The following is a 24,855-nucleotide window of genomic DNA, read 5'->3' on the forward strand; positions in this document are numbered from 1 at the left end:
GATATTTGCTCATGCTCTCAGTCCCAAATAACTCTCATCACAGAGCAGGGTCTCATGTGGTCATTAAAGCCAACAAGTCCTCCCTCCTTTCATTGCTTCTGTTTACCATGTGCATTCAGTGGGAATGAAATTGCTGCTGTCTTTGCATAGATGAATACACCTGGAAAACCACTGACTACTGTGTCAGGCATGAACCTTCCTGGAAAATAGCATTTTGCGCACTGCCTGACGAATCTGCTTGGTCCTCATGCTGTAAACGATGGGGTTCAGCATGGTGGGGAGGGTCAGGTAGAGATCAGCCAACAGGACCTGTACATGCATGGATATGCCGCTGCCAAACTGCTGTGCATAGATGGAGACTGTCCCGGGGATTTAATACAGCAGCATCACGCAGATATGACACCCGCAGGTGCTGAAGGCCTTCCAGCATGATTTCTTCCCCAGGACAGTTTTAAGGATCATCCCATAGGACACAGCAATGAAAGCCATGTCCATCCCTACTATAAGAGAGGACCCAGCCACACTGTAAAGCCCACTGGGTCTGGGGTCTGTGCACGCCAGCTTCGCCACGGCCATGTGCTCGCAGTACGAATGGGGAACCACACGGGAACGGCAATAGGGGAGGTTTGTCACCATCCCTGTCAAGGGCACCATGAAAAGCAGAGCTCTCACCACAATGGCCAGGCCTATTTGGGCAATTTTTTGACGATTCAGGATGGCTTGGTACCTGAGGGGGTGACAAATTGCAATGTAGCGGTCAACAGCCATGGCCAGGAGCACTCCCGACTCCCCTGATGTTGTGGAGTGAACAAGGAACATCTGAACGAAACAGGCCATGTAACCTATCTCAGTGGAGTTCAGCCAGAATATGCTCAGCATCTTGGGGATGATGGATGTCACCATCACCACATCGATGACCGCCAGCATGCCCAGGAAGCAGTGGATGGGGTCACGCAGGGACCTGTCCACCCCAATGACAAGCAAAACTATACCATTTCCTACCAAGGCAATGATATAGCCTGAGCAGAAAAGGATGCCCAGACAAGTGGGGAAAGCTTCCAGGCTGGGGACACCCACAAGGATGAAAGAGGAGGAGCTGCGGCTGGGGTGGTTGAAGGGATCAGAAGCCATGCAGGAGAATCTTGCTTTTGTGCTTAAAAAAAGGAGCCCGGTTTTGAGCCCTGAGCTGTCCAGAACTACGGGGGATAAGGTGGGGTCCCTGCATCAGTGAAAGAGCCAAATCAGGGATCCACATCATTATTATGATGTGTGAGATGGGAGCGCTACAGCATAACATGACCAGGTAGGGGGAATGGATCAGAAATGCTGAATAAATGGGGCTGTTATAGCTTGAAAGTTCCTATAAGGTGAAGAAGTTCATGTTTCAAGTTGTGCCACTAGGGATAACCAAGGGACTTCTACAGTTCATTGCTTGTGAAAGGCTTGTTTCTTTGTTGATTGCTCACCACTTCTCAGCTGACATCTTGAAATAAGCTGGAAGAGGAGAGAAAAAGGTTAGCATCCAGCTTCCTTCAGACAGAGCTTTTGCCTGAGCAGCCCTGGCTTCCCTGCAATGGCCCAATGTAGGAAGTTCCTCCAAGTTTGTAGGGCAAAAAGTGGTATCAGAAAGTGCTCTGGGACATTAAGTGAGGTCATGAAATTGCCTTTTGCTGCTCTGTCTTTATTCTGTCATTCACCCATGAGAGAAGCCTGCAAAACTAGGTGGTAGTCAGAGGAGAAAATTAATTTCTGAGGTTTTATTCTGACAGGAGAAGCTTGGACATGATACGAAACCTCCAGAGAACAATCCTGCAGAGACAAGAGGAAGAGTCTGGGTACAGTGGGCAGGATCTACACATTCATTTGTGCCAAAACTTTGCTACTGCTTCTGCCGCTTCTCCCCAACAATGGCAAAGACCAGGCAGGTGATGACCACACCAGATCCCTGCCTGTTAAAACAAATTGCCTGGATGATCATCCACTGATAGCTCTTTACCAAGCAGCAAGCTGTGGGGTGACTCATAATACCCATGCTAGTAACAACATGGAGTAAAATTCACCTGTCTACAGCTCTGCTACAGCATCTTTTAGGCCAACATTTAATGTTAGACATGGCCAGTGTGGCAGTAGTGAGAGGCAGAAGCTAGACAAGTTCAGAATAGAAATAAAGAAGATATTGGGAGACACTAAGGAAACACAACACTTGAAGTTTTAAAATAGAGAGCAGACTTTCATAGGCTTTGAACCCTCCAGTTGAACTACAGCTTAGCCGCAAGTTTGGGGTTGCTGCAGGAGCTGCTGGCTGAAAAGGCGGGTCAGGACAGAAGTGCTTATCTTCTGGTCTAAATGTCTGTGAATTAGGACATTTTAGAGGCTGAAACAGGATCAAAATTACTTTTTAATTATTGCACATGATTGCACTGCACTGACCCTCTGCATCCCCATAACCAGCAGCTGCAGGAGTGAGGTGTGACTCCGGATTTGAGCAGTGAGATTAACCTGTGGCTGCTTTCACCACCTCACACTCCCAAGCAGACCCACGTACTGCCAGTGACACAGACCAGCCCCTGCTGCAAAACAGAGCTGTGCACCCTTGGATGGCACAAGCCCCAGTTTAACACAACAGATCTAAATGTCTTCATGAGGGTCCCTCCACAAAGACTCGGGGTACGGTTCAGCTGCCTAAACACAGGTGCCTCGAGCCATCTGAGACCCCCCGGTGCGTCCCACTTGGCTTCTACTTCCTTTACACCCAGCAGGGTGCAGGCCCCTGCAAACCCCGGGTGATGGTCTGCCTCTCCCACATGGATGCCTTGGGTAGCTGGGAGCATCTCAGGTGGCTGGAGACATCCCAGTAAGGGGCAGTGGAATGACACCCTGAGGGTCTGAGACCCTGTTGCAGTCAGAGAAGAGCTCGAGCATGGAGCCGACAGATTAACTGACTCCCTAAATGTAGGGCTCTGCCCTAGGGTGAGAGGAGTTACTCTCTAGGATCCACTGACCGTAGGGGCTGGGTCTCCACTGGCTGTAGTCAGTGCCTGGACACCAAGCAGTCATGCACACAAGCATGCATGGACACCTACCTCCAGGCACTTACGTGTGTCTGAATCCAGAGCTGCATCCCCAGGTGCCTAGATCCAAGGCAAGAGTATATTTGCTTCCAGGAGCTCTCTTCCGCAGCCAATGTCTGACACAATATTATTATCAGTATTGCAGCAGTACTGAAGAACCCTGATCACAGTGACTTCTTGTCCTTGGAGATGGAAAAACATAGCACAGAAGAGCTTTGCAGCCTAAGCAAAGGCTTCTCATCCCAGTCTGCCAAGAAGGATAAGCCCAGGTATCTGTCTCACCTGTAGGACTATCACCCGGAGGGTTGCAGCAGTACATCTCTGTGTATCTCTAAGTGCAGCAAAGCTGGGGTATTAATCCATGCTCTGGAAATGCCCTAAGGGACAGCAGATGTAGGATGCAGAGGTTAGGTTGTCTGTCCTGTGAGAAATTGGAAATTTTCAAGACTGCTTCAGTTTCTTTCATTAGCTCTCCCTTGTAGTGTCATACCATTGGGGTCTCAGGGTTATGGCTGTCTCCAGAGGCTGCTGGGTGCAAAATGTAAACTAAGAAGTCCATCTGAAGTGGAGAAAAATCCTTTTGGTTTTGCCAGAGAGAGCAAGATGGTTTGGAAACTCTGGCTTTCCACTCTTCTCTCCACTCAGAACCATTACAAAAAACTTTTATGTTTGTTGAATCCCTGAAAAGAGTTTGTGCAAGAATCAACACAGGGAGGTAGGATCTCAGAGCAGGTCCTGAGCCTTGGCTGCATCACGCAGTACATAGGTGAGGAACAATGCCTACTGATCATGCATAAGGAAACCACACATCATGGCAAACCTCCAGCAGGTGTAAGGCCTGCCTTTAAGGATCATTAGCAGGATACCAGCTCATTAGGGAATAAATCCATAATCTTCCCTAATTTTTCAGTTTATTTTCCAAAAAAAGATTTTGCGGAAGTACAGACAAGAACCTATGTGTGAGCAGAAGTGCAGTACAAGAGGAACACCATTCTGAAGTGGAGCTTGTCCTTTATTTTTCTGCAAGCCATATAAAGTTATTTTACCTGATACAAGGCAAGCAGGTATATTTATTTTATAGTGGTGACTGGGCTGTGTCAGGGCCAAGCGTGGCACTGAGGGGAGAGGTGGAACTGCCCTGGAGAGCTTCCATCCCTGCTCTGTCCCACTGAGACCCTCTTCTGTCCTGTCCTGTCTTTTCTGTGTCCACTCTCAATGCTTCCTGCCCCCCTCCAAATCTTGGTGAATGGCACAGGATTTGTTCAGTGCAGGGAGGGGCTCAGCAATGAGGGACGTGTGAGATGGGGAGGAGATGAAGACACGGTCATTTGTGATGTGCAGAGAATGTAATTCCTAGAGATTTTGTTGGAAAGGGGAGGTTTTCCTAAAGCGGTCCCTGCCCTAAGAGAGCTTTCTTCTGTGTCCTGTCTCCAACTCTGCACTTTCCCAGAGGACTGTGTGTGTATGCTCAGGGTGTGAGATGGAGATGCAGCCTCCAACGCATCTCTGTTTCCTTCAGTCCTGCTTGATGTTTGCTGGTGGTTGCACACTGATGTACGTACCCACCCTGGTCTCTCTGGGTGCTGGCACCCTGGGCTCGTGGGCCCCTATGGTCCATGCTCCCCACTCCAGCAGCTGGTGCTCAGCCCTCGGTGCTCATACATGCACACAGATTAGGGGACTCTCACCCAGGGATGTTGTTAGAAATGGAGTTTAATGAGAAAACGGGGCAGCCTGCGCTGATCAGGCACCAGGCATGGACTGACAGCATGTTGACCAACAGCCTGTTTACATGTGACTGGACCCTTTCATCCCCTTCTCTCTTCTGTTTTCCCACACTTCTTTGCTTCCCAATCCAACCTGATCCCTCCCATTCCCAGCCTTTTGTTCCTCCCCTAAACATCCCACAGTGAGTGCCGCCCAGTGCCAAAGTGCTCTTCCTGGCATTCTGTATTGATTGTCCCACCACCCTGCAGGCAGTACCCCGTGTCAGTTTGTGAGGACAAAAAAAACCCCAAAAACAACAAAGGAAAACAAAACCCAGTAAAAGAAGTGATACAAAAGGAGGAGGAGCAGAAAAGGTCTTGATGCTGTGCAAGCGCTGCTCAGCAATAACTAAACCATTGGTGTGTTATCATCAATGCTGCTTTCATTGCAAATCCAAAACATAGCCCCACACAAGCTACTATGAAGAAAATTAACTCTATCCCAGGTAACACCAGTTCCATGGTGCACACAGAGGCCTGGCAGAGCAATGCAGAGCTCCTTGCCCCTGTGCAGAGCAGTGCAGCAACACCCAGAGACCAGTGGGTACCTCAGCTGTCTGTGCTGGCCTCCACGGCACTTGTCCTGTGCAGAGGGACCAACTGCCACTTCCACTGGGGTGTCTTTACCTGTCAGAGCATGAAGAAGTCATCAAGGAGATGGCAACTGGATGCTACTGAACTGATGCCCTGGTATAGCGCCCCTGTAGGGGTGGGGAACAGAGACAGGGGAGAGTCAGAGAGGTGTTCAGGTGATTAACTTTGGTGAGAGATAGATAAAGTGTGCGCTGTGTTTGTGCCTTCAGAATGGTGGTGACTGTGTGTGGGTACCTGCTCCCCAGGGCTGACAGACCTTCTTCGAGAGGGAGGGGATGTTCTCAGCAACCTGGTCTGACCTTGTAGGTGACCCTGTGTTGAGCAGGAGGTTGGACTAGAGAGCTCCTGAGGTCCCTTGCAGCCTGAGTTATCCCGTGTTCCTGTGATCCCATGTCTCTTACACCCCTTGGCATGGCTCCACTGCACACAAAGTGGTATATTAAGGAAACAGCTGTTTTCTGTGGTTCAGCTGCACTAGGTCATTTTGCCAGAACAAGGTCAGGTGGTGCCTGCAATCCTTATTTATGTTGGGAGATCTGAGGGAACTGGACCACGCAGAGGTGCTGTGCCAATATCACTGCCTTGGGCTAGGGACCAGCAGGAGAACAACCTGCTGAAGCCCTTGGTGCTGACCTGAGTTCAGTGGGTGCCAACGTTTCCTGGGGCACCTGCGGCTCTGAACGTACACTGAGAGCCGCATCAAGGTCCAGAAGAGGTTTTGGCCATTCTAGGGAACGGACTTTGTCTTCATGAGTCCCAGCCCTGTGCCCTGAAGGCCAGGCCCAATCCGTCCTGCTGTGGGTCTCTGGGAGATCACCTTGCACACTCCATCACGAATCTGCTTTGTCCTGATGCCATAGATCAGGGGGTTGAATGCCGGCGGGATGAGGAGGTAGATATCAGCCAACAGGACCTGGATGTGGGGTGGGAGCTCCTGGTGGTACCTCTCCATGTACATGGAGAGCAGCCCAGGGATGTAGAAGAGGGCTATGAGGCAGAGATGTGAGCTGCAGGTGCTGAAGGCTTTTTTGCGGGCTTGTGGGGAGGAGAGGCTGAGCACAGCTCGAAGGATGAGTGCATAAGAGAGGGCGATGAGCAGCGAGTCGAAGCTGCCCACGTAGGTGGAGATGGAGAGGCTGTAGGTGTTGCTGAAGGCAGCATCTCTGCAGGCCAGTTTGAGCACGGCCATGTGCTCGCAGTACGAGTGGTCCACGACTGCTGGGCTGCAGAGAGGCAGGCGGTGAATCTGGAAAGTGAGGGGGCTCATGAAGACCACAGCCCTGAGCAGGGTAGCCAAGCCAATGGCAGCCACAACGGGGCCAGTCAGGATGGACAAATACCGCAGTGGATTGCAAATGGCCACGTAGCGGTCAAAGGCCATCGCCACCAGCACCCCCGACTCCATCACAGAGAAAGCATGAACAAAGTACATCTGGGTAAGACAAGCATCCAGGCTCATGGCAGTGGAGTGAAACCAGAAGATGCCCAGCATTTTGGGGGTAATGGAGGTGGACATCACCAGGTCAATGACTGCCAGCATGGACAGGAAGAGGAACATGGGCAGGTGCAGACAGGGATCAGCCTTTATCACGCACAGGAGGGTGCTGTTCCCAGCCAGTGTGACAAGGTACATGATGCAGAAGGGGACGGAGATCCAGTGGTGCAGGTGCTGCAGCCCCGGGATGCCTGTCAGGTGCAGCTCCGACAGCGAGGTGTTGGTGGGGTGCGAGTGGGGCATGGTGGTCACTGCAGGAGCCTAAGTGAGGAGAGCCCAGGCACACAAGGACAGCCATACCCTCGGTCACACCAAAGGTCCATCCAGCCTCCGATCCTATGTCCAGCATCAAAAGCAGACCCTTAGGGAAGAATATGAGAAAGGAAACATACCATGACACTTCTCCTGTGTGCTTTCCCAGCTTCCAACAATTTGAAGCTCAGGGACTTCCTAGACTGGATGTGTTTTTTCCATTTTAATTAACCCTACCCCAGAAACCTATCTAGCCTCTTCTGTGCAAAATTTTAGCACCCGCACCATCTTTTAGCAAGGAGTTTCACAAACTAATGGCACCTTTTGTGAAATAACCCCTTCCCTTTCTTGTGAGCCTGACATTTGCTAGTGTCATTGAGGACCCATAGTTCCTACATCAAAATGGGCAGAGAAAAGTTAGGAGAATCCTTGTTCTTCCTCCATGTACCACCATGAGACGTGGAAGTAAGTAAACCTCAGATGATGGAAGTTTTATTCCAAACCTGCAGGAGAATTTTTAAAGCCTCCATCAGCACCGACTATTCGATTTCCCATATTCAGCTCCCATTTGTCTTGCTCTGTATCTAGAAAGATGGAGCTGAAAAGGACTTTCTGGATCACAGAGCCGAGTGCCTGTTGCTTTAGGTGTGACAGCTTACCTTACCCAGGAAAACTGATAGTCAGCATCCTAGGATATTTTGCTTTCATGCATCTGCTGGAAGATGGCTCCAACCTTCCACCCTGCTCCAACAGCTGGGAAATTACCTCTACTTTCCTCTCTCAGTGTGTTCCCATCCAGTTTCTACCACCTCTGAAATTAAATCTGATTACACTTTTCCCTCCCTGCTATTTGCACCCCAGTGTGTCTATAAAGCCACACAACCCAGCCTGACATTTGCTAAGCAAAAGAGCCTCGGCTCCTTTGTCCCCTTTCACAAGACCAGAGCTCTGCTCCTAGTCGCACAAGCAATTTTCCTCTTTACATTTTCCTTTAAAGCATCTTTCTTGGCTGTGCCTGGTTAGAGTCACACAGACAAGGTCTCACAAAGGGGTCTTGGATGATGCACAACAGTTTGCTTAAGATCAGTCTTCAAAGAGCTCCACTTTACATGTGGTTTCAATAGTACCATGCTTTTGAGGTCCAGTTGCCCACATCACCTTCACCTCAGGAAGGAGAGGCACTGGGGTTTCTGTTTCCCAGGGATGCAACCCATCTCTCAGCCAGATTAATTGCTGTTTTCCAGCAGGACCTTGCAGGCAGAATGTGACATGTCCAGAAAGCATCACATTATCAGGGGTAGATCTTTCCAAGCAAATCTGATTGCTTGCTTTCTTGTCATTTATAAAACATGTTAGCAGATTAAAGTTTCTGAGCAAATCATACTCTCAGAATTGCTTGTTCAGTGGAACACCCTCAGGTAGGATGAACAAGAAGCACAAGGTCAAAGGACTGAGCTGGAGGTCTGCAGATTGAAGTGCATTGTGGCTGGCACTTTAGGGAAAATAATGGCAAACTAGAGGGAGTTCAGAAATAAGGATGAAGTTAAGCTGGAGAGCTGAGGGGACTGGCTCACCTGGGGAACAGTCTATGAGAAGAGCCTTGAAACATGTTAAAGGCTACAGTGAAGTAGAAAGGAATAATTGTCCTACATGTCCTCTGAAAGGACAAGTCAGGAGTCTAAATCCCAGAAAAAGTAGGAGAAATTCAACCTAGGCTTAAAGAAAATTTCTCCAATGGTAAAGATAGAAACACAATGATGAAAATAGAGCTGCAGTGCCCAAGCAGACTGATGATCCATTTTTGCAGAAGACCAAGCAGGACAAAAATCTGTTAGGGATGACCCTGGTACAACCATGTTGTAATGGCAAGGGTGCCAGATCGGACTGGGTTTTGTTCACATCTGTTCTGTAGGACTTCTGAAGGTGGTCCATGGAGTGACTGCAGAAACACCTTCAAAAACCAAACACACACATTCGCTCCCCACTCCCCCCTGCCCACGCATTCCCATTCTGAAAGCAAGCAAACAGAATGGAGGAGAATAAAAGCTATATGCCTGTGGATGAAGTCTACCCTTAAATTTATTCAGTTGTAAAGCAAACTCTCTGCAAAGACAATGTGCAAGCTGGTCTGAGAATTTTCTGTTGCAGGGAGACAAGGCTGCCCAAGGTCTTTTTCAAAACTCATGGTGCTTTTTTTTGTAAAGAATGTAGTCAAGAAGCATGGAACTGGAGAGGGTCATGGGGCCTTTTCCAGACTCTTTTCTCTTTTTTTTCTCTCTTTTTAAATAGATCTATTTTTTTAATGTTTATAAAGAAAAGACTGCAGCAGCAAATCCTTTTGTGCTGCTCCTATTTAAAATCCGTGCACTGATGGATGACCTACCTGGCTTGCTGCTGCAGATTTGTCCAGATAAATCAGCAGGTGTACCCAACTCACCCAGCCCCTGCGGGAGTGGTGCTGGCCAGCCCCGCTTCCACCGGGTTTGTCGCCTGCTTCTCTGACCCAGCAGCTTTTAGCGGTGGAAGCATTTATAAGTTTGCTGAGAGGAATCCCCAGTGTGTCTGTCTCATGGCTCAAGAAATGAGTCCACACACATATACATGTGCAGCTGACTTGCTCATTTACTGACTAACCTCTTAATTCAGTTTAATTGAGAAGATATTGTGGCCAATCCCCTATAGGGCTTATAACCCCTGCAGTAGCCTGAACTCTACCTCATCCTTTGACCCTTCCAAACACAGGTCCCCGAGCTTGGCGTTGCCTGCTCCCTCTTTTCGGGATGCTGGATCTTTCCAGATGCAAATGAGGTCTGGGTCTCCTTCCATGGTCTGTGTGACCATGAGATGGAGCTCCTGGCTGTCTCCATCCTGTCAGAGGCTGCAAGTCAGGGGAGGCATGTCCTGTCCCACACTCGTGCTTTGCATTCTCTAAGACAACAGCAGAAAGAGCACAGCTAGATAGAAATCACATGGCAGACCAATTCTGGCCACTTGGCCTGAGACTAATTTTGTCTATAGTCTCCTTCTGCAAAGTCAGGGTTTGCCATTGAAAACCTCCTGACCAAAGAGGGCTGGCACTGCGCAGTGAAAAGGCTGCCGAAAGCAGTGGTGTGCTTCCCTGAAGGGGATGAGAAGAGCTGCACCAAGCCTGGCTGGATGTCCCCAGGTTTGGGTTTGGGAGCAGTGCATCCTACCTGGGCAGCATCAAGCAACGGCAATGGAGGCAGACCCTGTAACTGGAGAATAAATCCACTGCCTGGCAGGCTCCAGGCAGTGCACCCAGCACCAACACTTTCCAGCCCTGACACTTTCCAGCCCCAACTTGGACCAGGACTATGAGACTCGGGTTGGAAGAGTCTGGTCTCTGAGTCAGGTGGAAAGATCTGTGCTGTATTTTAGTTGCTGGGCATTGTGTAGATTGTACTGTTGCCAAGGGGGTGGTGGCAGTACGGGATGCAACTGTTCATAGTCCAGAAGGCACCCAAAGGCAGCAGTGTCAGGAGACACTGAAAGAATTGAGTTTATACCCACCAGCTTGGGTTTGGTGTTCACCACAGCTCTTTGTAACGCTCCCCTTTCCCCTCTAGCTCAGTGCAGGATACATGCAGGACCTCAGGCTTCCCTTAGAGACCAGACTCATGGAATTCCTGTGCCCTGATTTCCATGGGGTGAAGGCAGAGGGAGAGCTGTGATGGTAAGTCAGTATGTGGTGTTAGAAGATGAGTTTTCATCATAGTTAAAATCAGGTACAGGATTTCCGAGGAGAACAAGAGGAGCTTAGTCCCCGTTCTCTGCTCCCCTACTTTAATCTACACTCCTGCTCCTTGCCTCCAGTGCTTGGAGGTGACCCTCATACAACAGCCCCACAGGCTTTTTTTTAGTTTATGGCCCTGTCCTTTGCATAAGAAATCTGCATAAAGCAAAGGACACTTGTGCAATTGTGCTCTCCAGCTGCTCTATGCACCCGATTGTAAGCAATTCCCACTCTCCCTAACACCTCCGCTGCACCTGAGCGTTAGTTCAGGGGAAGGAGCGATGTATTACCCTCATGCAGTGCAGCATGTGCAGAATTACATGGTCTCCAAAGAAGAGAGCCAGTTTGCTAAAGTCCCAAAACCACAGGAGTAGGATCTCACAGGAGTTTGGAGGCAAGCAAAGGCTTATGAAAAACCGGAGCTTCTCAAAATCCCATTACAGGTGCCTATATGCTTATAGGGAAGAGACACAACAACACAGAAAGTTAGGGAGTCTCAAAATTTTATAGAACAACATTTCATGGCTGATGCTGTTTTGGTGTTTCTAATTAGAAAGGAACAAAACCTTATGTCACACTGCAGGGTTTCAGTATGACTTGTAGATCCTGTTCTCAAATGAGCTGGCTTTTTGTGATTGCTGCAAATGCTTCAGTAAGGTTTCAAGACAGGATTGGGAGAAAAACAAAATTTGTTTGGGCCAACATCTGGATGACTCTGTGTGTGTGTGTGTGTGTGTGTGTGTGTAAATGTGCATACACACATACCACACTGTCCTCTCATAGCCAGGCACCAGGATCAGGAAGCTGCTAAATACTAGTAAGTGAATAAATGGAGAGTTACAGACTGGGTGAAAAAGGTACATGGGGAGGATGAATCCATGAACAGACTTTCATTTCCAAAGTGGCAACAGTCTTTTATCAAGAGCTGAGGTGAAGAGGAGAGTCATGAGGTGATACAGATCTGAGGAGAACCAAAGATACAGATAGACACGATTTATCTTTCCATTCTGAACAGGAATGTAGAATTCACTTTCTAAAAATAATGTTTCACCAGTCAAATTTTCTGTGGTGCCTCCAGCTTTCAGGGTTTGGCCAAGATGATGAAGGGCTCATGCCGCTTTTCCAATAGACAGCTTTTTAAGCTTTTTCTTTGCTCCCCAAACATGCTGCCGTTGGTCCCTGGCCCAAACCCTATTCCTTGCTACCTGGCATTAGCAATGGGCTGGAGTCAGGACTGGGACTGGATCTCTTTCTGCCAGAGCAGGCTCAGCACCCGCTCCCGGATCAGCTTGGTCCTCATCCCGTAGATGAGTGGGTTGAGCATGGGAGGCACCAGCAGGTAGAGGTCAGCCATCAGGATGTGGATGTGCGTGGGGATGTTCTGGCCCCAGCACTGAGTGTAGAATGAGAAGAGCCCAGGTGTGTAGAAGAGCACAATGACACCGATGTGGGAGCCACAGGTGCCGAAGGACTTCAGACGAGCCTTTCTGGAGGAGAGGCCTATGACCTCCCTCAGGATCAGCATGTAGGAGACAGCGATGAGGATGGAGTCTGAGGCCACCATGATGGTGGCAGCCATGATCCCGTAGATGCTGTTGAGCCGGGTGTCCCCACAGGCCAGCTTCACCACTGACATGTGCTCACAGTAGGAGTGGTGAATGAGGTGGGGACCACAGTAGGACAGGCTGGTCACCATGCATGTCAGAGGGGTGACGATGGCAAAGCCACGCACCACAGCAGCCAAACCCAGCTTGGCAATGGTGGGGCCAGTCAGGATGGCAGAGTAGCGCAGGGGCTTGCAGATGGCCAAGTATCGGTCGAAGGCCATGGTGACCAGGACCCCTAACTCTGCCGTAGAGAAGCTGTGGATGAAGAACATCTGGGCCACACAACCCTCAAAGTTGATCTCGTGGGATTGGAACCAGAAGATGCTCAGGAGCTTGGGTATGGTGGAAGTGGTGAGCACGAGGTCAATGGCAGCCAGCATGGAGAGGAAGTAATACATGGGCAGGTGCAGGCTTGGGTCCAGCCTAATCACTAGGAGGAGTGTGATGTTCCCCAGCACTGCCATGAAGTACATGGTGCAGAATGGGAAGGCAATCCAGAATTGAGCATCCTCCAGCCCAGGGATGCCTATCAGGTTGAAGGATGTGGAACTGGAGTGATTTGGGTAGGACATGAGGCACTGTTGCAGAGCCAGAAGGGAAGACACAGGAGCAGCTGGCATAGAGAGAGAGAGGAATGAGCTGTAACAATCACTACTGTGGACACCAGCCACCGCCCCTGCCTGTCTTCTCAGGCACACAGACCTGGACTCGATGATCTTTATGGGTCCCTTCCAACTTGAGATATTCTATGATATGTTTCTATGATATGATTCATAAACTCCTGCCTCTTATCCAGGTACACTCAGTCCCATCACTGGCAAGACGCAAACTCACATGGTCTTAGCCGGAATGTTTGGGAGTTATCTTACCTCTCCTCCCATCCTGAGCTGGCCTCTGGCTGTTGTCTTCAGCCCTCCCCTCCATAGTTTGGGAGTTACAAGCTAGAAGATAAGTACATTTAGTTGCCATCAGTACAAAAATCTAATATGGGAGAAGGGTGAAGGTCCAGAATACTTTGAGGATGCAGCTCAGCAGGACTCTGGTCACCCACACACCTCTGCAGGTGTAAACCATATCTTCTTCTGGGCTGGTGTGCCCCATCTGATTCCCACCTTGGGAAACTGCAGCACATGTATATTTGCAACATCAATGTTTGTTGTCCAGAGCATTTTTGCTGTGAGAGCTGATGCCCGGGGAAGCAGAGCACTGCCCCAGCTGTGCGCTCTGCTTCAGGACAGCACTGTCAGCTGTGGGGCTGTTCCTGCCAGAGCCTAAATCCAAACTGTCTTGCTGGAGTCCCTCTCTGAATGGGCAACCAGCCTACAGGACGCCCGTCTCCTGTGTTAGGAAGGAAAACCAGTGTCATGACCAAAACTGGCCTGAGGCTGCAGTGCTGGTCCCTTCCAGCGCCAGCCCTCCCACAGTGCGTTGTACCTCCTTACCCTCAAGCCCTTGACAAACAGAAGAAGTGCTGTGAATTGTCCCTGTTTTACAGGGAAAACAGAGGCACAGAAGGGTTAAATTAGCCTGCTGGCAGTATGGGAATTAGATATAAGTTTCTCAGGCACTTGTACCCCCTGTTTTCCCCAACATACCACAGGGCCAGACTTCATCTCCTCGGCTTTCCAGGCATTTGACTTCCTTGACCTCTAAATAGTTTCATCTCTCCTCCAAACTGCTTCGAGTCCTCCACATGACACAAACCAACAGGCATTTCAGTCTGCTTCTAGTCATTGCTATTTGCAATGTAAGGCCGAATACTGCAAAGCCAATATTGTGAAAATGCTGCCAAGACAATTTTATTTATAATAGTTTATTGCAAAGAGGACTCTGTTTACAGAGTAGTCAGCTACCTTGGCTATAAATTCAGGGAGGCAGAGCCACAGCTGGCACAAGCCAGTCCAGCAGGAAACATGTCTCGTGCCAGAATTATTTATCTGGAAAGGGCAAACACATCTGAGATCCTGTAATCCTGTGCTTGGGAAAAAAGCAGATACTCCCTTCCTCCTCTCTGCCACAGGTAATTAATCTACAAATCCTGTGTACTGTTCTGGGCAGTGTTACCTGTACTTCATCTTGTATAATAAAGCTATCCAGATTATTAAATAATGCTATTGAACAAGCACCAGACTCAGTTTTTACTGGGTCCTTTCATTTATGTTCATAGTGCTGTGCCAGTTCTGTTCCCTTAGCAGGGTCTGATTTCTTGGGTACACAAACACATGAAATACCAAGGCAGCAACCTCTTTAGCTCAGTCTCTCTGACCAGCCCATTTGGGTCATGCAAAGACACTGTCCCCACTGCGCTTCAGTTTCATCCACGTCATACCTGACCTCCTCTACATTTCATGTGTCCTCCTCTTGACATGCCTTGCAGCCACGGTGCCAGTGTGCTAGCAATTGAAGGTGCCTCCGGACCCTGAACACACACATGGGGACAGGCATCTAGTGCCACCTCCCAACCCTGCACAGAGGATCGCACCTGGAGGAGCTCTTCCTTCATCACATCAACTCCAACCCAGCCTTACACAGACCTCTCATTTGTACCACCAACCCCCAAGAATGACTGCAATTGCAGCCTACATACAAATGCCATGTTAGGAAGATAACTGTGATTTTAGCTATTTTTCAGTCGTACATGCAACAGCAGGGATGGGAGCAGCACTTTCAGACTTCTTGCTGCTTAAGTGGAGCAGTGCTTTCAGGCCTGTTCTGAGCATTTTTTTTGTGCTTCATTGGCACAAAAAGCTGATAGTTTTATTTTGTGCAATTAAGTAGTTCAGTAACTTGTAAAGTGACATGTTTTGCTCATTGCAGTTGGCAAAATCCAGAAGATTTTCTAGAAATGGGGGACATTACCAGGCACCTTGACCTAGTTTGCTGTACCCCATTTAGATTTGTTGCAAACTTGTATTTTGTTTTTAAGCAGTGAAACAGATTAAAATACCCTCAGAGAATGACCTGCTTAGTATTGAACAAAGTGCAAAAGGAGTTGAAGTCCTTGATTGCTAGCATACTGGCAAAGTGTTCCTCACTTTGTAAGGAGGGAATAGATCCTGGTACTTGAAGCTGAGGTTTTAACTCTTTCCTCACTCATTTTTGTCAACTCTGCATCTCTGCTGCTAAGCAATAATAATTAAATTTACCAGGTTTGATGCATGTAACATTTTGTGTCATTCTTAGACATTGTAAATCTACCAGCCATGCAGTCTGAGACGGTGAAAAACATATAGCCAACTCCTTTTGCAACCACGCCCTGATCTGACTATGCTAACAGCCATCCTGCACTCCTGATCAGCATACAGCCTGTCATGAAAAAAAAGATCCCTTGAATTTTGGGTTTTAAGAGAGCTAGAGTAATGATCCAGTCCATACCCCTTCCCCACTATAAGATCAAAAGTAACCTCTGATAGATACATGCACAACCTGATCTCCCATTGCAGAAACACTATACTTTCCCCAAATCACTCATTTCAGAGCATTTTCCTAGCGTCAAGCCTATGTCTCACTGGAGCTCATGACTTTTGTCCTTTCCGTAAGGGAGAAGAACAAATTATTACCTTCCTTGTGGTGTTTGCCATCCTCTTCAGGTTTGCTCAAGCAAAAAGGACAGGACTAGAGCTATGATCGGGTAATTGCAGGTCTTCACAGATGACTGGGTTAGCAGAGGTTACACCTATGTGTCTACAGCTTGTTTCAAGTTGATTTAACCAAGGCACAGCTTGCAGGCAAATAATTAGCACTGTTGTAATTAACCTATGCAAGGAAGAAAACTGAGGTTGCAGGTGTATGACTGGCAGTTCTCGACCACAATATTCACTTAATGTGGGATATCTAGAAGTAATGAAGTAGCTCATTAACTCAGTAAGAGATGAATTTCACTTAGATGTATTGGCATATCTGACTAGTAGCTTTTCTGGATAGATTGTTTTATATTTGACCCCGATCTGGCTAAAATTTGAACTTGGCTAAGAACTTGGCACTATGCTTAAAAATACTGGCATAACACCAGATTAAATGAAAAAAAAAAAGTCTACCCAGCTCACCTGGATGATTTGGATGTGACCCCGGCTGTACCTATATCATCTTCAAATACTTTTTCTCTCTCAACAACCAGGCAACTCCTCAACATGCCAAAAGAACCCACATGGAAATATTTATACACCTTAAGGAACCTGATTACCTCAATCACTCACTGCTGGGACTTCAGAGATACTAATCATCACAGAGGAGAAACTGCTGCCTGGGAATAACCAGGAATAGCAATGGTTTGTAAACAAATTCACTCCTCTTTCCCACTGCATGGGTTATGTCTGCTTCAGCATTAAGCAGTGCCAAACAGATCTTTGGTCCATAAAGAGGGAAGATTTTATCTCTGGGTGGGCAGATATCCCTCTGAGCACGACTAGCTGTTCTCCTGGTAAACACACACAAAGGTGCATGTGTCCTTCAGGCTTAATTCTATTGGTATAAAACTTGCTTTGGATTTGGATCCAGTGTCACTGCACTCCTTCTGGGGCACGAGATAGCAGCCTGGTTTCTTAGGGCTGTATTTTAATGTCACCTTTCACCTGAGGATCCTGAAGCATCCATGAACTTTAGTGAATGCTTTGTAAATGAGTGCTGATCCTTTGGACCTAATTTAGGTATTTCCTGGCAGTCTCTGAGGGTGGAGGTCATGTATGAACCACAGATGATCAGTACGGTATTTAGGGAGAGGGGTGTTGGGGAAGGAGGGCAGGAAGCCGTTCAGATAATCACCACATCTGGGATCAATGTCAGTTTTTCAGCTGTTTCAGTCTGGCAACTACAAACATGACACAAAGAGCAATGACTTATGGGTGTGCTGGCCCCTTGGGCTACTGGTCCTTCAAAAGAAAGGAACCAAAACTAGGAGAAATCTGTAGAGACTGGAGAGGAGGAGAAGATCAGTTTAAGGGGCCTTGTGGCTTCTGCTGGCATTTTCGCTACAGACAAATAGATGGCATGGTTAGAGATGCTCTTGGAAGGAGGCAATCCACGCTGAGGCAGGGACAGCACTGGGGGACCATGGGAGACCCAAGCTGGGGCAGAGGAGAGCAAATAAGGACCAAGGAGCAGTAGAAGGAAACAGCCACGCACTGATCCGGACCTCCTGCACCACTGTCACCCCACCAAAGGGACTGGGAGGGCAGGACTGCAACACGTGGCAACAACATGGGGAGTTAAGACTAGGACAGGGGAGAAGAGATGCTGGAGTGATGAAAAATCAGGGAAAGGGGGAGGAACGGTGTTTCCCTAAATGTTTTTTTAAATTACATTTTTAATTCTTTTTTTCCAATTATATTTTTTATTCTTTTTTTTTTCCTCAATGCATGAGTGAATTATTAAAAGTTTATGTTAATTTGTCATAAATTAAATGAAGTTAAAATCCCCAGGTCAAGACTGTTTTGCTCCCAATAGAAACTCCTTGCTTCCTTGGTCTATTTTTTTGTCCCCTCTTCTTCCATATGCCGTTCCTGGCCACGCACCCATGGAGACATGTTTTGCTTTCAGACATGTATTTCCATCGGCTGGGCTCTCCCTGCGTTCATGTTTCTCAACATACAATTCATTGGTGGCTTCGGGTATCCAACTTATATTCAGCCTGCTTCTGATGTGGCACACAGGGCTGCCTTGATGTGTGATTTCAGCAGCTCTTGCAGCATCGGGGGGAATGGAGCCATCGGTGTGATGGGAAGCCATCCTGACTCCTGCCCTACCACAGATAGGGTCCCCACAGCCAAGCGATACCTTCTCTCCCACTCCAGAGTCTGACCTGGCCATCAAGGGACCAGGGACGTCTGACCACAGAGGTAGGGAGAGGCCAGAACAGCTGGGGACCACACTGGGTGGGCACCCAGCATCTGTGTTGAAAAGGACCTCTTCAGAAAGCCCTTCCCAGCTGCCATCTCACACCAGGACTCCCTCAGCATGTAAGCCAAATGTGGATCTGCCAGGCAGCCTGCTGCTCCAGATGCAGTCCCACTGTATAATCCAACGGATGGGTTCCCATCCTTTACAAGCAAAAGTATTGCATTTGTGTGCCTGAAATGGGGCGGCTTTTCTGCTCTGAGGCCTCTCGTCATTATCACAGTGCAAACAGGAACAAGAAGACCTGAGTGGAGGCTCGCTCTAGATAATGCAGAGGTGAACCAGTGACACACCTTGCCCACTGAACACCACTTTGAGATTACTGCATCCTTTACCCCTACCTGGGGTCTCTGAACCTCGCTCGCAGTGCTGTGACTGAGAGGCAGAAGGTGGGGGAAGTCCACCCAGCCAGGATGAGACCTCTGGTAGAACTAGAGAAGAAATCTTGGGGAATGCTGGGCACTTTTGGTGGTTGGATGGGCCTCCCAGAGATGGTGGCAGTAATTAATTGCTTGGGTTTTGTAAAAAGAGACAGAGAAAGTCTCCTGGGGCTCTGGCCAAGAGAAGCAGCTTAGGGAGAAGGTAAATCACTGCCCTGCCTCCCTTCTTCTGCAGCAAGGGTTTCTTCCAGCTCTGAGAGACAGGAGTTAATCCTGGTCTTCTGGAGCTGAAGACGAGAGAGGGAAAATGACTTGACATTGCTGACTGGTTTGTGAAACCTCCCAGGACCCAGCTTGGCTATAAACTCCCCAGCTGCAGAGCAGATTCTGAAGTCTGCTCAGCAGGCTGGACAGCCAGAGGTCCTTGGAGAAGAGGAGCTGTTGCTTACTCATCTTGGTCAGGAATCTGGTGAGTCATCCCAGGGAGTCTGGTGCACGAGTTGTGCGAGGGGGGAGGAAAGAGAGGATCTGAACCAAGCCTTGATGTAGGTCCTGATCTGTTGTGGGATGGAAACCCAGCTTGAATTCTGACGATGCATGATTTTTTTCTTAGTTTAAGCTGGGAATTCATAAAAGTGCCTGTGCTGGGTCAAACCAGAAGTCCTCCTCACCTGAGATCCGCTCTCCAGCTGTGGCTGTGCCTCTGTGCACAGCTGGCAGAGCCCCCGCAGCAGTGCTCAGGGGGTCCTGGAGAATCAGAGACATCCTGAGAGGAGGCTGTCAGGACTGTGCCAGCCTCATGGTGCTGGGGGCCCACCTTCTGCCTTCTCCACCTGCTCCAGGGAAGGAGAGATGTCTTGAATCCAAATAAGCACCAGAGAATTTCATATCTGACCAATGGCGATCATGTTTTTTACTTGATGGGCTTCACACTCTTGCCATGATTCAATCATGCTACATGGAACAGTACTTCTACTGATCAGAGATCTAGGTAAGGATGTGAATTGGGATGTTATGAAGCTTTTTATGAAACCACTATACTCGAAGTAGTAGAGATGAGGGATTATATGAGAACTTTGCAAAGCTGAATGATGAACTGATAAACTGGACAGTAAAATTCAGTATAGGTTCATTAAAACTGAGGCAAAACACAGCCCTATTTTTGCATAGACAATGCTGTGCTATGGACTGTCCATCCCGACTCAGGAATAGGCATCTTGGAGTTAGGACTGATGACTCCTTGAAAACTTAAGTGGTACCCAGTCACTTCTTCACTCCAGACTCCTCTCCTCGTTATCACCACAGGCTTCACTCAGTCCCTTCAGCAAGGTGATGATTGGTGCAGGTCAGGGTCAGTACACAGCAGTTTCTCTCTGCCACTACCTTCTCACTCATTTCCAATGCTCCAGCATGGGCTGATCCACAGGCTGCATTCCCATTGGGGGTGAACCTGCTCCAGTGTGGGTCCTTCATGGGCTGCAGTCCCTTTGGGGTCTATGTGCTCTGGCATGGGCTTATTCATGGGCCGCAGTCCCTTTGGGGTCTATCTGCTCTGGCATGGGCTTATTCATGGGCTGCAGTCCCTTTGGGGAGTACCTGCTCTGGTGTGGGTCCTCCACTGTCCACGGTCCCTTCAGTGGGAGTGCTTCTACCACCATGGAGCACCTCCTACTGCTCTGACCTTGGTGCTCTCCTTGCTGTTTCTCACTCTTTTTGTTCACTCCTCTCTCAGTCTGACATTTTCTGCCCTTTCTTAAATAAGTTTTCAGAGAGACACCACAAACACACCTGGCTGGCTCAGCTTTGGTGCATGATGGGCCTGTTACTGATCCAGCTGGAACCATCTTGTGCTGGGCACAGGGCAGCCCCAGACCTCCCTCCTGGCCACCCCTGCAGCACCCTCCACTACCCAAACCTTGCCAGCTACACCCAGCACACCTCCTCACAAATATCTTGAGCTGCTGTTTACAAATATTGTTTTGCTTTGTGCTGTGTGGATAATGAGTTAATTTGTTCCTAATTCAGGAAATGAAGCTCTTAATCAGATTTGTGCTAGAGATTTCTGCTTCCACAAAGTGGTATTTATCTGTTTCTTCCAAAAATAATTTTCTAAATTATAGGCAGTGAATAAATGCAAGAAGAAGAAGACATAGTGAAAAAGTTAATAGTAGGTGAAAGTGTTTTTATACTCTTTGTCTGTCCCAGTGTCTTTCTGGGATGCATTGGGATACACTGTGAGGAAAGGAACAAGTTCCAGCTAAAAGTTGATTCCTGAAGGGCTCTGACTGCATCCATAAAGCCATCAACCTGCCAGGCTTGTGTAGTCTTTTACTACAGTACTAGTGCTTGCTGCACAAAGTATATTTGCTCTACAATTTGCAGTCATAAATTATTGTTATTTGTGTTGTGATAGTGACTGAGAGCCTGCCAAGGGCTCAGGCAGCATGCTGCATAGTCAAAGAAGAGAAGCACATTCCGCATCCCCAAAGCTAAGCCAAGAAAAGTCAAGAGCTGGGTGCAGTTCAATGGGCAGTTCTGTCATCAGAAATTTTAATTGAAATCTGGATCCTCTGTATCTGCTTGGTCCTCACCCCATAGATGATGGGGTTGAGCACAGCAGGCACCAGGATGTAGATGTTCCCCATGATGATATGGACCAGCGGAGCCAGGTCCTTCCCAAACCTGTGCACCACGGACAGCCCAATCAGGGGCACGTAGAAGGCCAGGACCACGCAGATATGGGCAACGCAGGTGCTGAACACCTTGAGCCTCTCCTTCCATGATGCCAGCCGCAAGACAGCCTTGAGGATCAGGATGTAGGAGAGGCAGATGAGGATGGCGTCTAGCCCCATGACCAGCAGGATGGCGGTGAGGCCGTACACCACACTGGGGGTGGTGTTGGCGCAGGCCAGGTTCATCACGTCCTGGTGCAGGCAGAAGGAGTGTGACAGCACCCGGGAGCTGCAGAATGGAAGGGGCAGAGGAGGACTTGGTTCTGTCTCTCCTCTGGAGCCAGGTGATGCTCTGGAAGTCTTAGAACATTAAGGGTGTTTATTTTTTTATACTGAAACTTCATTACTAGCATAAAAGCTGCACTGTAGTACCAACAGAGCAGTGCTTTTATAGTGTGAAACAGGTGTATCTGCTATCTGGAGTCACAGAGTCACTGAGGCTGACAGGGACCTCTGGAGATCATCCTGGCCAACCCCTCTGCTCAGGCAGGGTCACACAGAAGCAGGTTTCCCAGGACCGTGTATACCTCGGGTTTTTGTATGTCCAAGGATGGACACTCTACAGCCTCCCTGGGAAACCTGTGCCAGTGTTTGATAAACATCATCATAAAAAAATAATATATATATTTGTTACATTTAAATGGAATTCCCTGTTTTTTCTAGTTTGTGCCCATTGCCTCTTGTTGTTTCACTGGATACCACTGAGAAGAATGTGGCTTTGTCTTCGTTACTCCATTCCATCAGGTATTTATACACATTAAGAAGGCACACTCATGCAAAGAATCTCTTTGCCAAGGGAAATGCCCCTTCAACAGGGACCATGCCTCTCTTAAGGTGCTTGACACTCAAGAAAGACAATAGTTTGCATTGGTAACTATTGATACAGTATTGGTACAGCCCATAGGACCGCAAGCAGGTTAGCAGTACTCTGTGGGTTATTTATTATCTACCTTAGAAGCAACTGGGATGAGTCCATCACCAGGACTACTTCATGTACTAGTCATGCCCTTTGCTGTCCCCTCCCTAACTGCTGTTTGGGGCACAGTTTATTTAAACTATGTGTATTTAAACCCATTCAGCTCACTGCTGCAAGATAGTGATGATGCGCCTTGCTTAGGAACCAGTGTGTGCATTAAGAACATGTACGTCAGTGGGTGAAAAGTAAGACTCTCCATCTCTTTGTGCTTCAAACTGTGCAGCTGTGAGGGGAAAGGAGAGATCTGAGAGTTAAAGGCACTGACTGTGGCTTAGGCAAACTGGAGCTGCAGAACTGGTTTGGTTGCAAAAGGGCTGGAGACACTGACATTCCTGGCTGTTGAAAGTGTAAAGCAGGGTCTGCTCAGAGTGTTGAGACAACAGCAACAGGGACAGTGATGTGGGTTTCAGAAGAAATTCTGACCTGGTCATTTTTTAAAATAACTGTTGTTAATGAAACATCACCTAGGTACTAAGGGTGACCTGCTCCCTGTAACTGACCTGAGCAATTCCTATGTTTGGCAAAATCCTCCCTTCTGCTTTTCTGTCCTGTGCCATTGCCCTGCAATGATGAGGGGGTGATTCACCTAGACTTCCCTCAATAGTCCTGCTTTCGGCCGCAAATCAAACATCACAAACCCTCTGAAGAAGTTATTGCTCCATTGTCCCTTTTGCACAGTGAACCAGCTCCCAACTTCTCTTATCAGTGAGGATCCCCCCCTAGGAACCCCCCACTCCTCCGCACCTCTCGGCCCCAAGCACTTCTCTACCATTACACCCTGTCCTGCCCCATGCAGAGCATCTTCCACCTTCACTTTCCCCTGGTGTCCCAACCAGGCTGGGTCCGTGGCTCAAGCTAAGGACACACCTCCAGAGAAGTGCTCTGTACTTTACCAATGCACATCACAGTGGGCCACAATAAGGGGCTGATGGTATTGTAGAAAAATTTTAAAAATAAAAATCTACTTGCCAGTTTTTGCAGTTTTGCCTCTTGCAGGCACTTTCTCTCCTGAGAGAGACAACAAGGACATGAACACCAGTCCCACCATGGTCATACCTCAAGCAGATAAAATTGACTCGTACTGCAGGAGGTTGTGGTTTGCCTCAAAGCTACCCAGGGCCATCAGCAGCAACATAGACATCTCCATGAGCAACAGTGAGCGGGTGAAGATCTCAGGGAAGCAAGCACTGCAACTGATTTCCCTATACTTAAACCACAATATTCCCAGCACAATACGACCTGAAGGCAGACACAACAATGGACAACACGGCCAAGAAATAGTACATGGGCTTCAGTCCTCTCATTGCATAAAAGATGAGGAGGCATTGCCAAGGTTTACAGTGAAACAGAGCAGAGGTGAGAAGTTTCCAAGCCTGGGAAACCTGTCAGGGGGAAAAATGCAGCCCTGAAGCTGATGTTCTTGAATGCTGACATAAGCTCCATGCAGATTTGCTTGAGCTCCTAAGCCTTGAAGTGAAGAACAGTATTTATCAAATATGCTATTATAATTGGCAACAAGAATTTAGAGGCAAGTATGAAGCATAGAGAAACATTAGTATATCCTGCTTTGAATTCCTGGCTTAGGCTCAGCCCTACCTCACTGAAGCCAGTACAAATATTTGCACTGACTCTAGCAGGGAAGGAAAACGGTCTCTGTATTTCAAATACCCAGTACAACCCTTGAGCAACTTGCACTATTACCACTCGCAACAGTGTTCACAGACTCATACCCCATCGTGCTAGGCGCTGAACAGTTGCCACAGGTGAAAACATCTGCACTCCTGAAGGTCTCCTGATAGGGTCTATCACAGACACAGACACGTGGTGTTTGTGGAAGAAGGAGGTGGTGGTAAATGCTTTGTCCCATTGCAAGTAAACATGTTATCTTACACAGAACAGAAGTCCCAGTAAAGGGTAAGGACTGTAAATTTAAGTTCCAGGGGACTTTGAGGGTAAGGGTAAAAAACTGCCTTGGCAAGTCCAAAGTGAGCGTGTTTCTGCTTGGTCTAAATTGTGTAGTTTTTGTGTTCATAGTATAGTTTGTCAATTTAGATGTCTCCCATCCCTGTGCTCTCAGCTAGGGCACAAGGTATGTTATGGCAACAACAGGGAAATTTCAAGCTGATAAATATATTCACAAAATGCCCTCTGGGAATAGTTTCTTTCCTCCCACAGTCCTGACAAAGACCCTGCCTGACAAGCAAAGCAGTCAGAGCCTTTCTCAGGGTATTTTGCATCATCTGAGCTGCAGCAAATATTGGAGAGACTGCTCTAACCCCCAGAAAACGCTGGGAACTTCTGCTTGGCTTCAGCTTTGCTCACTGAGAGCTGAGCTA

At 48.2% G+C, this 24,855-nt stretch overlaps 5 protein-coding genes across 5 annotated transcripts in view; all 5 read right to left on the reverse strand.

Moving 5' to 3' along the window:
• The window catches only part of FHIP1B (FHF complex subunit HOOK interacting protein 1B), a 421,115-nt gene that overhangs the window by 148,608 nt on the left and 247,652 nt on the right, over positions 1-24,855 (reverse strand). The window lies entirely within an intron of this gene.
• On the reverse strand, positions 184-1,240 carry LOC104324676 (olfactory receptor 52I2-like). Its single transcript, XM_009928959.2, is given in 1 exon segment — positions 184-1,240. A coding segment is annotated over 1 exon segment (948 nt). The 5' UTR covers positions 1,132-1,240.
• Positions 6,159-7,169, reverse strand: LOC104324677 (olfactory receptor 52K2). The gene has a single exon (XM_009928960.2). The coding sequence runs from the start codon at positions 7,167-7,169 to the stop codon at positions 6,159-6,161; it is 1,011 nt and encodes a 336-aa protein (XP_009927262.1).
• On the reverse strand, positions 12,160-13,159 carry LOC104324678 (olfactory receptor 52K2). The gene has a single exon (XM_009928961.2). The coding sequence runs from the start codon at positions 13,157-13,159 to the stop codon at positions 12,161-12,163; it is 999 nt and encodes a 332-aa protein (XP_009927263.2). The 3' UTR covers position 12,160.
• The window catches only part of LOC104323071 (olfactory receptor 51E2), a 47,904-nt gene continuing 44,382 nt past the window's right edge, over positions 21,334-24,855 (reverse strand). The window contains exon 2 of the mRNA XM_069807888.1: positions 21,334-21,772. Within this exon, the coding sequence (XP_069663989.1) occupies positions 21,334-21,772 (439 nt within the window). The remainder of the gene's footprint in view (positions 21,773-24,855) is intronic.

Source organism: Haliaeetus albicilla, chromosome 20, assembly GCF_947461875.1.
Source record: "Haliaeetus albicilla chromosome 20, bHalAlb1.1, whole genome shotgun sequence".
Classification (NCBI taxonomy): domain Eukaryota; kingdom Metazoa; phylum Chordata; class Aves; order Accipitriformes; family Accipitridae; genus Haliaeetus; species Haliaeetus albicilla.